Genomic DNA, 12,957 nt, shown 5'->3' with positions numbered 1-12,957 from the left:
ATGGCTCACTGACATGGTGAGGCACTTCACAGAGCTGAGACATGATTATTGTTACGCTGCAAAAAGTCACAGGGACCGCAGTGAAAAAGGGTTCTTCTGTGTGTTCATCAGGCCAATCATAGCTAGAAACCAGCAAAAGTCAGTGTTTGGAGTCAGCTTCGGGTGGAGGAGAGCGGGGCTTGTGAGGAGTCCGCTGTTATTCTGGTGGTGCTGCTGTTTCAATCTGTGATTCAAGTTTCACAACAGCTAAAGATCCTCATTTTGTCTATAATGGTTTAGATTTTTTTTTTTTATCAGCAAAGTGTACTGTGGTATATAATCTTGTGACAGTCATCATTAGACTATTATGATTAAGGTATAATTAAGGGATTAAATGAATTTCATAAGGAACCATAAAACTTTTTTTTTTTTTTGGTATCTTCTCTGAGTTCAATAAATAATGGCATATTACAATTGTTCATTTTGATATTAATTCTTCATGTTTTAGAAAATGTTTGTTTTGGAAGAAACACAGATGGCTCAGCAAGGAACTCAAGGCCTCGAGTCAAGGACATCAACAATGCTGGGAAACACCTCAGAAATAACTAAATAAAAAAAAATAAAAAACTGAATCTGAAGCACCACACACAGGCAAGGTGAGTTTAGGTAGGCATACAATGCCTATAAAAAGTATTCTCCCCCCTTGGATGTTTCACCCTTTTGTTGCTTTTATACATGAAATCATGGTCAAGCTAATTTGGCTTTTTTTGACAAGAATTTGCACAAAAAAAAACAACCTCTAATATCAAAGTGAAAACAGATTTTTACAAAATAATGTCAATTCATTAAAAAAATATATAAGGTAAAGTAAATGATTGCATAAATATTCACCCCCTTCAGTCAGTATTTAGTAGATGCACCTTTGGCTGCAGTCACAGCACTGAGTCTGTGTGGATTTGTCTCAATCAGGCTGCCACATCTGGACACTGCAATGTTTCTCCATTCTTCCTTGCAAAACAGCTCAAGCTCTGTCAGGTTGCTCGGGGATCGGGCGTGAACAGCTCTTTTCAAATCCAGCCACAAATTATCGACTGGATTGAGATCTGGGTTTTGACTTGGCCACTCCAGAACATTCATCTTGTTGTCTTTGAACCATTTCTGTGTAGCTTTTGCTATATGCTCGGGGTCGTTATCTTGCTGGAAAGTAAATCTTCTCCCAAGTCGTAGTTCCCTTGCAGAATGAATCAGATTATCCTCCAGGATTTGGCGATATTTTTCTGCATTCATGTTCCCCTCTACCTTTACAAGCCTTCCAGGGCCTGCTGCTGAGAAGCATCCCCAGAGCATGATGCTGCCATCACCATGCTTCACGGTGGAGATGGTGTGTTTGTGGTGATGTGCAGTGTTTGATGTTCGCCAAACATAGCGTTTAGTCCTGTGGCCAAAAAGCTCAATTTTTGTCTCATCAGACCAAAGAACCTTTTTCCAATTGACCTTCCACATGCCTTTGGGCAAATTCCAGGCGAGATTTTATATGAGCTTTTTTCAACAGTGGCTTTTTCTTTGCCACTCTAACCATACATCTTCGACTGGTGAAGAACCCAGGCAACAGTTGCTGTATGTACAGTCTCTCCCATCTGAGCCACTGAAGCTTTTAACTCCTCCAGAGTGGTCGTAGGTGTCTTGGTGGGCTCCCTCACCAGTCTTCTTCTTCTTGCCCGGTCACTCAGTTTGTGAGGACGGCCAGCTCTAGGCAGATTTAAACAAGTGCCATACTCCTTCCATTTCTTCATGATGGAATTAACTGAACTCTGTGGGATGTCAAATTATATTGATCATGATGTCATGTATAAAAGCAACAAAAGGGTGAAAAATTCAAGGGGGGGTGAATACTTTTTATAGGTATTGTATATGGGATCCTTGGAGACTTTGTCAGAGGAGCTTTTCCCTGAAAATCAGCTCCCAGATTTCTGTCATGTCTTTCAATATTGAATAAATCTCACATTGCATTGAACTCTGTGAGTCACAGTGTACCTTTGGTAGCACCGTTTTAATTTGTTTTGAAAACTCAACCAAAATAAAAAAAAAAAGGATGATTTTGAAGAACTTGAAGACTTCTGGCCGAGCTGCAAGCTTTTCCACGACGGTACATCTAGATAGCGGCTCACCCGGTTTAGAACAACTCTTTTTACACTTGTATGCCAGTAATGAGGGCCCAAGCACCGATGGTGCGAAAGCCCTATTGTTCTTCAAAGAATTATTATTCCGCGTTATTATTATTCTCCATAAACAACTGCATTTTTGGAGGCTTTATCATATTCAAAAACTCATGAAAGTTGGTACACGTGTCTCTCCCGGCGAAAGATTTTGTATTTTAGTGGAGTTGTGAGTGGGCGTGGCCAAATGGCTCGCTAAGCGCCCCTAAACAGATGCCCCGGTGGCTACATTTACCTACATGCAAGAAATTCGGTGGACATGTGTATCACACCGAGATGTACGAAAAAGTTCCAACGCACCATTTCATCAACTCAACAGGAAGTCCACCATTTTTTATTTAGTCGCCATTTTTGGCGATTCACACGTTGTATTTTAACGGACTTCTCCTACAGATTTTGTTGGACCGACTTGACATTTAGCTGGTGCCCTCTTAACATGTTTGGAATTAAAAGTTATCAAAATAATTTGTTTTCGTCGATCGGTGTGCCCGTGGCGTGGCGGCCAAAAAGTGACCCAAAAATGACTTTTGGGTCACTTTTCACTATAGTAAGAAATGGTCTGCATTGTAACAACTCTTTGGCTCACTGCAACCTATAACACCACCGTCCATAAATAGGAATTCAAATGCAACCAAAATTTACACAGACATTGTTTGGATAGTAAACGTAAGTGTAAAATATCTTCCTGTAATGTGTAGTGTATGCAAACCTTTTACCTGTTGAGTTAACTAGACTGTAGATTGAGTCACTGGAAGCTCTGCGTGAACTCCGTGAAAGTGGCAACATGTTCTTCAAGGCAGAAGATAGTCCAGTGTTCTTCGAGGCCGCTTCTAGAGCTGGAATTGACCCGGTGATAATGCTGTTCGAGCCCTGCTCCTGGTAATATATGGTGTACAAGCTGTTTTTTTGTTTTTATGAATAAAAGCCATTGTTGTTCATGTCTTACAATGTGTTGCTGTTGTAAAGCCTGTAGATATATTTTCAGAAACCCTTTCTCGCCCATATTAATATTATGATATTATTTCTAACCCATCCAATTTTTCAAGGTATGTCCACCTAAAACACGTGGAGATAGTCCTGCGCTTTTATTTTGAAGGCCGTCCCTCTCGTGTTCCGGTGTGGTCTCTCGGTTAAAACCCAGTGCGGCACGAAGCTGACCGATGAATTTCTACGGGAGGGGAGAAAAGGAGAGCAAAATGAAAGAGTGAGGGAGGTAGAGAGCCGTAGAGAAGGAGGGAGAGAGGGAGGTAGTCGGACCGTCCTACCCGCCGCTGCTGTAGAGGAGGGTGAGGCTTATCGATGTACCGTCGGCTCAAACCGTGTTCGTCTTTGTTGCTGTCAAGACAGAAACAAAGTGTGGCGTCCACAACGGGAGCGCGCCTTTACGTAAAATGCACATTCATTAAAAATAAGGCAGTTGTGTGTCCGTGCTGCACAGCGCGACTCTAAACCGACCATCTCCTACTTGATCGTCTTCTGTTGCTCACTATCCGCATCACTATAACGTCCCTCGTGATATTTGACCCGGACACGCTGGTGATGTCTCCCGGTAGAAACGGCTGCGGTACAATTAACGTCTTTTAATGTGGTGATCTGGTATCGATCGGAGGATCTGATGCTTCACGTTGTTCTTGCAGCAACCAGGAAACGCCGCGGTACGCAGGCCTGTCCACCCCGCGTATGAATGAGAGGCTGCAGACAGTGAAGGGAAACAAACAGTGGTGCATGCAGCTCGGTGTTTGCTTTGGCTCAGACCGCAGCAACGTTAGTGCGCACGCTGTCTGCCTGTGTGTGTGTGTGTGTTGTTGTTGTTGTTGTTGTTGTTGTTGTGTCTTTGCAATAATCATATCTGTGTGAATAATGAGACCCACTCTCTCCCTGTCTCGTAGCAGTTCGTCAACATGACAGCCCTGCGTCAGAGGAAGGGCAGCAAGGGGAAGGAGGCCCCTCTTGGAGCAGACTTCCAGTCCCAGCAGTCCAACTGTTGCACCGATCCCCACTCAGAGAAGATCGTGCACGGTGAGTGAGCCTCCCAGGTGGATTTGATAGTTTATAGGTTTATAGGTAGCCTGCAGCGAGCAAGGATGGCTGGACAGCACCCTGCCCCGGCTGCTGCAGTGTCTGAGATCCTGGTGCAGCTCCAGGATCAGTGTTCTGGACCTGTCCCAGACCTCCCACCTGCTCAGGGTGCAGACATGGATGTCAAGTTTTCGGTGTGGTTTTAATGACATTTTGATAATTGACTGTGCTGGTTATAATCTGCACTGTGTGTGTATGCGGGCACGTTGTGCTTGCGTTATGTTTGCTCGGCTTGGATCTCTATGCTGTCCTGTTCTCTCTCTGCTCTCCTCTCACCCCAACTGGTGGAGGCAGATGCTCCGCCCACCTCTGAGCCTGCTTCTGTCGGAGGTTTCTTCCTGCTAAAAGGGAGTTTTATTTCCCTCCTAGTTTATGTGGCAATTGTTGAATTGTTGGGTTTCTCTGTATAATGTTGCACAGTTCTGCTGTGAGAATTTGAATGTGTTAACTGCCATGAAATAACCTGTTGTGATTTGGCGCTATATAAATAAAATTGAATTGAATTGAATTGAATTGAATTGAATTGAATTGAATTGAATTTGTTGCATCCCAGAAGGAGATCAGTCATAATGAACAGAAACTCTGCCCTTTTCTTAATATCACAGAATGACATTTTAAATGATTGAAATGACCAATATCTACTGAACTAACGTAAGAGACAGATGAAGGAACAGTAGTTTTTTTTTTTTTAACATTTTTTTTCACTTGTCTTATACCCACCTCTGTTATATTCAAGTGTCCCAGTGAGCCCCAACAGTAAGACAGTAAAGGTGACTGGATGGTTGCTTGTTGGGAACCCCCCCCCCCTCCACACACACACACATACACACCTCTCTTAAATCGGGTTAGTTAGCCCTTAGTCCAACCCTTTCTGTAGTTTTACTCCAGCTTCATGCAGAGGTAAGGACGCAGCCAAAGTTTGATTTGCTTCACAGATATTTCTATCTACCTTCTACTTCTAAAAACAACACTTATGAGTGGCTGAAATCATGCGCTGCTGATATATCACCATGTTAAAATGATTTTGATCCTGTCCTCTCTCTGTAAAGACTTTTCATTGCTCCCTCCAGTGCGACTGTTTGAAACATGTGCACACTACATATTTCTGATATGGTTGGACAGTCAGTCTTCTAAACTAGTTCTGTTCAAGCATAATCCGGCCTTGAGCCGACATGGATAATGTTGTTATCCTGAAACTGAAGCAGCTAAATGGAACTCAGCCACTCTGTAGTAAGCTTTATATTTACACTTGTGGCACCTCCATGTGACTTCTTTGCAAAAGGCTTTTATAGAAAACATTAATCATGGCATGCTGTGTTTTTCCAATTGCAATGTTAATAAATGTAATGCCCATGTACTTGCAGGTGACTGGTCGTGGGGGGCTATAATCTGGACATCCATTGGATGGTCTGTCTCTGTTGGCCTTGGCCTGCTGTGCTGTATTTATGTGGCTACTCTACATGAGAACGACCTGTGGTTCTCCAACATCAAAGTAAACGCCACAAACTTTTCCTTTTAAGTGTTTTTTTCTTCTGAAAATGCTTTCAGAGTGACCCACTTGGCGAACCACATGGGCTAAAACGTCGGCCGGGTGTAATATCCCTCTGGTCTATTACAGATTAGTCGGCTTGTTGTATAAATTAGCTGATTTGCACTGAAGTTTAAACTTTTTTACAGAACATAATACAGAAAAAGATGGTCGGCCCCAACAATCCAGTATCGCTCCGGTTTGACTCCTGGCCGGCCGGACCTTTGCTGTCATTCCCCTCCTCACTTTCCCTACATTTCCTGTCAATCTACGCTGCACAATCTGAATAAAGGCAACAATAAACCTCCAGAAAATGTTGTCAATGTGGCTAATGGGTCTATAGAGGTGCATTTTTTGTAACAATACAGTCTGTTTGATGTTTGATTTCATTTATGTTCAAATACGAACCAATCAAATGTTTGGAAGACATGTGACACGTCCCGGTAAACCTTCCTTTTAATAGATTTGATTATATCTGGGTATGGCACAGGGTATGGCACAGTCCTTACCGGGACACTTGGTGACAACAAATGTAATGTTTTTAGTAGCTTGTCCCACTGCTTCAAGTCAAATGTCAGGGTAAACACCTGCTGCAGCAACAGCAGTGGCACAGCAGGCTGCAAGAGTAGACTGCCTTGTTTCAGTTAGTGTCCTAATGGTACAAACAGACAAACAGCAGGTTGAGCGAAAAGTCCCATTATTAATCTCATGACCTGAAGCATGAAGACTGTCAGCCTGTCTGTCTTCCAACAGAACAGTCAGTGCAGAAAACCATTTAATAAAATGCTTTCTTGGTCTAATATAAAATACTAGAGCCGAATGACTAAGCACCAAGGTTTATCATAGTGCCAGCTGTATTTCTAATTCAGTGATGACAAACCATATTTAAATTGAAGGCTCAGTGTGTAGGATTTAGGGGGCTCCGTTGGTGGAAATATAGCCTAATATTCCTAATTATGTTTTCATTGGTCTTTAATCTCCTAAAACTAAGAAAGGTTTTGTCTTCATTACCTCAGATTAAGCCTTTAAGACCTCCGTAGGGAGTGGGACCTCCTCCACGGAGCGCACTGCCATGTTGCACCGCCATGTTGGTACAGTAGCCCAGAAACAACAAACCCAACACTGACTCCAGAGAGGGTATTCTGCGTATTTTGTGGGTGGTAAAGGTGTTAATTTTCTATAATGTGGTTAAAAAGGAGAAAGCGTACCAGGTTATACTAATAAAGAATACTAAAATGGATGCCATTGTGCAACATTAAATTTAGGCCGGCATAGAATCTCAGCAGCAATCCTATTTTTCTTGAAGTACCTGAAGGGAGTTTTCGGCACTTCTCTGTCTATCACAATAAAGTCTACTAGTGTGGCTGTTTGCTGTTTGCTGGGGTTTTAAACATTTACAACTAGTTTATGTTAAAAAAAAAAAAAAATGCTTATGGTGAATGATCATGAGACGATCTGTTGCCAGACCATTTGTCCACTGATTAGGCTTCATTCTGTAAAAGTGTAGGTGCCTCGGTTGCTCTATGAGAACTCTACACTCACCGGCTGTATGATTGCACCATAAGACGAGCAGGGAATGTTGAAAACACATGGGCCCTTTTATCTTTTATAAGGCTCTTGTTAAGATGACTGGATTGATGTATCTGGCACTTTTATAAGGAGGTTGTCTAAGGATTCGACATCCATGCGCAAGATTTATCACCCTCGTTTCAGATGTGGATATTTACAGATGAAAAATCTCTCGGTTTGAACATTTAACAAAAGAATTCCAAGTGCATTTTCTGCTTATCTCAAGAGGAAACAGTTTCAACAAAAGTTCCGATCACACACTTCCCCTCATCCAGCTTTCTGCCTAAAATGGCCTGAAAACACGTCATAAACTCCATCCTGAGACGAGATGATTGTTTTTCCGTGCGCTGCAAAGGATTGTTAAATGAAGCACATTAAGTCCTGAATCATCAGGTTGTTACAGTCCTTTTTTAAGAGTGTTCACTGTTGTACAGCAACAGAACGTTGTGCCTTGCCAAATGTGATGTCATTTTATAATACCCCGTCTGGAGCTTCAGCTATACACTGGTTCGAACTGACATATACATCTCAGGTTTTGAGCTGGTTGACATAGCAGAACAGATTTCTCTCTCGACCTCAAACTGGGGCAAAATGTAAATTAACGTTCTTGCTGTGTGCTCTTTCTGTTTTGTTTTTAATGAAGTGGTAATAAGCTGTTTTTCCACCACATGGTGAAGTTGAACTCAACCCAACTGGACTCAGCTGTTTTGTTTTTCCATCAGGCAAACGTTGTGGAGTTGAGCTGATACTAAAAGGTGATTAAAAAGCAATACAGACCACTGATTGATCAGAGAGAATATTTATTAGAATAATTTTATTGAACTGCTTAATGGCAACTCTCGAAACCACATGGGTTTGTTAAGAAAGAGCAGACCTTCCTCTGTTTGGTTGCTGATGGAAGGATCCAGATGTGTTTAAAATTATGTCACAGTAGTTTCTTGCTGTGTCTATTATAGCGGGCTATTCTGAAGGGGTACGATCTGCGGTAGAAAACAACGATACGATCTGCAGTAGAAAACAACAATACGATATACGGTAGAAAACAACAATACGATCTGCAGTAGAAAACAACGATACGATCTACGGTAGAAAACAACGATACGATCTGCGGTAGAAAACAACGATACGATCTGCGGTAGAAAACAACAATACGATCTGCGGTAGAAAACAACAATACGATATACGGTAGAAAACAACAATACGATCTGCGGTAGAAAACAACAATACGATCTGCGGTAGAAAACAACGATACGATCTGCGGTGGAAAACAACAATACGATCTGCGGTAGAAAACAACGATACGATCTGCGGTAGAAAACAACGATACGATCTACGGTAGAAAACAACGATACGATCTACGGTAGAATATTTAATCTAGAAAAGTACAAAGTACGAGAAGCAGTGGGGAGTTAAGTCGAGTTGTGGGAAAGTAACAGTTGTCATTTGTTGTGGCGGATGTATTGAGGGAAGGGATGTAAGTAGCTTGTTGTAGTTTTATTGTGTTTTTTGCATATGATGCTGCAACACTGTAGGATATTGTTTCATATAAAAATGGTTCTGAAGGTTTGTGACATGGGTGGTGATGAAAGAAAAAAGGAACGACAAAAACAATCGCAATCGAACCCACTCCTTCATCAAGTTACCTTGTCAGCAATGCAATATTAGCTTTTAGGTCAACATTGAGGAGTCAGCCATCTTGTTTGAATAAGCTTCATTGGAATTGCCACTGGACAAAACTGTCTGGGAGCTTTGGGCTTATGCGATTTAATCAGAAATGCACTTTCAATTCATAGATATTTTGTCTTCATTCAGATGGAGTGTTTCAGTTTCTTTAAAGCTAATTAAGCTAACTGTTTTATTGAAGCGAAAGCGTGGCTGTAGATGCGTCATTAGTGATATCAGATTTATACAAATTTGTTAGAAACTTTTAGTTTCAGAGTTTGGTGGGAGTCTTCTGTAACAAGGATTGATGGAAATCAAAACCAGCAACAATAAGAGAGCTGAGGTACATCTGAACATATTGGCTCAGATTTTGAGGCATTATTCTAATCACAGAATGGACTTTCTTTTCAGTATGGAGCTGAGACGGAGAAGAGAAGGAAGAATCAAACAAAACAATCAATTTATCTCATCTGTTGGTAATTTGCATTGTCGGCCTGGTGCTTTGTGAAATTTATCTCGACCACACCGAGACAATCTGCAGTTTAATTTATTTGTGAGATATTGTCACAGGAAGACAAAGCAGCATGTACACTTAAATGAGCCGCATTTTAATGGACACAGTTTGTGGTTCTGTGCAGTTTTTGTTTTTTTTTCTTGTATTTTCTGTTTGTGTGTGTGTGTGTGTGTGTGCGTGTGCGTGTACTTGTGTAATGAAGTAGACAGATGCTCTCATCCATAATAAATACGGGTCACTTTACAGGTCTGGCAAACATCTCTGCGAAATTTTCCCACATTAAGTGGGCTCCTGGCTGACATCATCGCACACTGCATGCATGTGACTGTTTCCTTCTGTTAATGACATCAAAGCCTCTGACCAAGACGACGTTCACGTAGTACAGGCTACGTCTGAGAATGCTTCGTTGGATGTGAAAACAGCACGGGGCCACACGGGCACATTTAGACTGTTTTAGTAACGATCTCTAGCAGCACCAAGACGCCCAAACAAAAGGAAAACAGCTCAACACGCGAGCAGGAACGAGATGTGCACGGAGCAGGGGAAAGCAATAACTTTCTTGAATAAATACTCCGTGTAACATTGTTTGATCGCCATTAGCACCGGGGTTAGACACGCTTTTGTATTCTCTTTCCTACTCGGTGGATTTTGCTCCTCGTGACGTCTTTATGTTCACCAAAACATTTAAATTTGATGTGCGCTCTCTGCTCAGGTATCAGATTCATGGTGACATCGCAAATGCGCACATTCCCGTGGTCACACAAATGTGTGCAACACCGGTGCTGGTGTTGATTAAGCGACGTATCTCAGAATACTTAATCGCGAAAGTTCCTCCGTCGCCGATCATCTCCGGCAGCGTCACTGTATCGTGCTCCATTCGAGTGCAACGGTAGCCGCCTCCGAACTGAACGTTGAACTCAGTGACAGCTGTCTTTTCACACAGGTCCAATGCTTTTGATTTCCTGTGTGGCTGAACACGGCCCTCGGGCTGTGTTCAGACAGACATTGGCTCAGCTCCCTCATTCATTGCAAAGAGGACTGCATTGACTCAGAAGGGGGGGCCGACACAAAGGGCTCCAATAATAAAACCCAGCTGAACTCATCATTTAGCTTGTTGTTTTCATTGCCATATTTCTGTCTTTTTTCTCAGACAGCTAAAGGAGCAGAAAATAGGGATTTGACTGGGCTCATTACTCAAGCATGGCTGCACTGAGATGTTGATGAGATGACTATTTTATGATTCCCAGGTTGTGTAATACAGGTTAGTGACCACATCTGTACTGAGTCGTCTGTTAAAAAGGATCAGATATACTTTTAACTTTAGTCGTGTACATTCCTCAAATGCGTCCGGACAATTTCCAAAAGTCTTGTTCTTTACTACGCTAAAATACAATCCCAGCGGGGCTGTCATGATGAGGTAATATCAGCTGACAATCGCCATATAGACGATTTGTCTTTTCCTGTTTATTTTATGCCACTATTGTAGTATTATTATTACTATTATATATTATTCTCCACTCGTGCCATTAAACCACAAAAGATGAAGGGGGCTCAATGACATCACGTTAAACCTCAAACAGGAGGAAACAACATGGAAACAGTGGAGGAAATATTAAATTCCGGTTAATTTCATCCAGCTGTTTTTATACAGATGTTTGGAAACAATTACAACGAGTAAGCCAAATGTTCGCGGCCATTTCAAATGATCGCAATCAGGACCTAAACGGAGGGAAAAGGATACTTCATATTAGGCCGGGTAAATGCTGCATTATCCAGCAAAAGACACGTCCACTTGTCCAAGCCAAAGAAAATGATGAACTGTGAAGCGAACACGCTGTTCAGGTTGCTTTCTCTGACCTCCCTTTGAACTGCTTACTGTTGCTCCCTCAGCCAGTCGGATGACGGTTTTAATTTCCTGCTCTCAGAGATGCACTGTCTCTGTCTCTGTCACTTCCACTCCTCCACTCACCGTCTGGGACACGCGCATGCTTTTTAACCTGTCTTCAGGTCAAGTGGGACGGAAAAGACGGAAACACGCTGGAAAGTAATTCATGAGTTCGGTCGTCCTGCCTGCCCGATGTTGGTGTTTTGCAGTTTACCTTATGTGACTGATGGTATCAGAGCATTGGCATTCTGTGCAAAAAAGGAAAGGGGGCTGGTTTTGATAATGTCGCATTAAGTTTCCTCACCCGATGTGTAGAGGAGACAATGTGCTACTGGGTTTAGCCTGCGGTGAAAGGGTCGGGAGGGTTTTTAAAAAAAATTTTTTTTTATCAAGTACTTCTCGCTCCTTTGCTATTTCACACACACTCTTGCGATGCTTGTTATCACCAGTCCTCTTATTTAGGCAGTGAGACAGCTGGCCTAATCTGGCCTCTTGAATTCATCAGGTGTGAGGTCATGTCCTCGTCGGCCCGGTGCCTAACGGGGTTTATTTCAGACATGTGCTCACAGCTTGACACGGCTTCCAGAGCCACAAAACTCTCTGACAAATGTTCCCCACATTTTCCGAATGATGTTCCAACATGTTCCCCTCGCTGCTCCCCACCCCCACATCATCTTACTCTTTCCCTGTATGCATGTGTGGTTTTATAGACAAAAGGTCACAAGTGGTCAACTCTTCTTTTCTTTCCCTCCCCCTGATTTCACCAGTTATCCACAGCCTGTCCTGTTGTTCGCAGACTCACTGTGGCTCAGCCGTGTTTGCTTTTCTCTTCATACTTAGTGGCTGATCCATTGAAGAAGATTGATTTTTGTTCCGAAGTCTCTGGTCGTGTTCAAATTGGGCAGAGGCCGGTCTATATTTAGGCTTCCGAAGACATAAAGACGCACGAAAGGCGGACAAAGGCCAACGCTGAATGGACCCTCGCTTGGATTCTTCAAGCACCAACACAGAGATGGGAGTTACTCGAAGACCCATAAACTGGAAATGCTAGCAGAGAGAAACAGAGAGAAGAGGATCGGTCGGTGCCTTCTGAGAAGTGAACTTGCTTTCAGGGTAATGAGCAATATGTGAACTTGTTAACTCGGCCTATTCTCTTTTTTACTGAGGATTAGCCATCTCATCAGAGTTCTTGGTGAGAAGCCAAGGCTTGCTTTGCCTCGGGCAAACTCAAAAGAAGGATTGGGAAGGAAACAAGCCGCTCATTTCCTCGCAGGGAAGCTTTTGCATATTTCCTTTGGCAAGGAACTTGAAGCGATTAAAAAGCTAATTTATTTGGAGCGACTTCAAGAAATGAAAAACACACCGCATTTACATTTATTTCTGTAATGGATTTGGATCAGTTCTGTAGCTTAACCCTGGAGCATACTGTTTATCTACCTGGATTCAGCTCATCAAAGGATCCAAGAATGTATTGATGATCTCTGCTTTCCCAGGAAATGGAGCTTCGTAAGAGAGTTAAACGGAG

The 12,957-nt window shown here is 42.5% G+C and overlaps 1 protein-coding gene across 6 annotated transcripts in view; it reads left to right on the top strand.

Annotated features, from left to right (window-relative positions):
• Positions 1 to 3,304: 3,304 nt before the first annotated feature.
• dpy19l3 (dpy-19 like C-mannosyltransferase 3) overlaps positions 3,305 to 12,957 on the top strand; it is a 67,673-nt gene continuing 58,020 nt past the window's right edge. For 2 of the 6 annotated variants that reach the window (XM_069709862.1, XM_069709861.1), the window contains exons 1-3: positions 3,863 to 3,959; positions 4,085 to 4,214; positions 5,639 to 5,766. In XM_069709862.1, the coding sequence (XP_069565963.1) occupies positions 3,876 to 3,959; positions 4,085 to 4,214; positions 5,639 to 5,766 (342 nt within the window). In that variant the 5' untranslated portion in view covers positions 3,863 to 3,875. The other 4 variants (XM_069709865.1, XM_069709864.1, XM_069709863.1 and 1 more) reach the window with 4 other exon arrangements.

Source organism: Brachyistius frenatus, unplaced genomic scaffold (genome assembly GCF_029030835.1).
Source record: "Brachyistius frenatus isolate BFR_SWC_R1_liver_20210118 unplaced genomic scaffold, ASM2903083v1 Contig_86, whole genome shotgun sequence".
Classification (NCBI taxonomy): domain Eukaryota; kingdom Metazoa; phylum Chordata; class Actinopteri; family Embiotocidae; genus Brachyistius; species Brachyistius frenatus.
The sequence above is the reverse complement of the archived record's forward strand: the minus strand, read 5'-3'. Positions and strand labels throughout refer to the sequence as shown.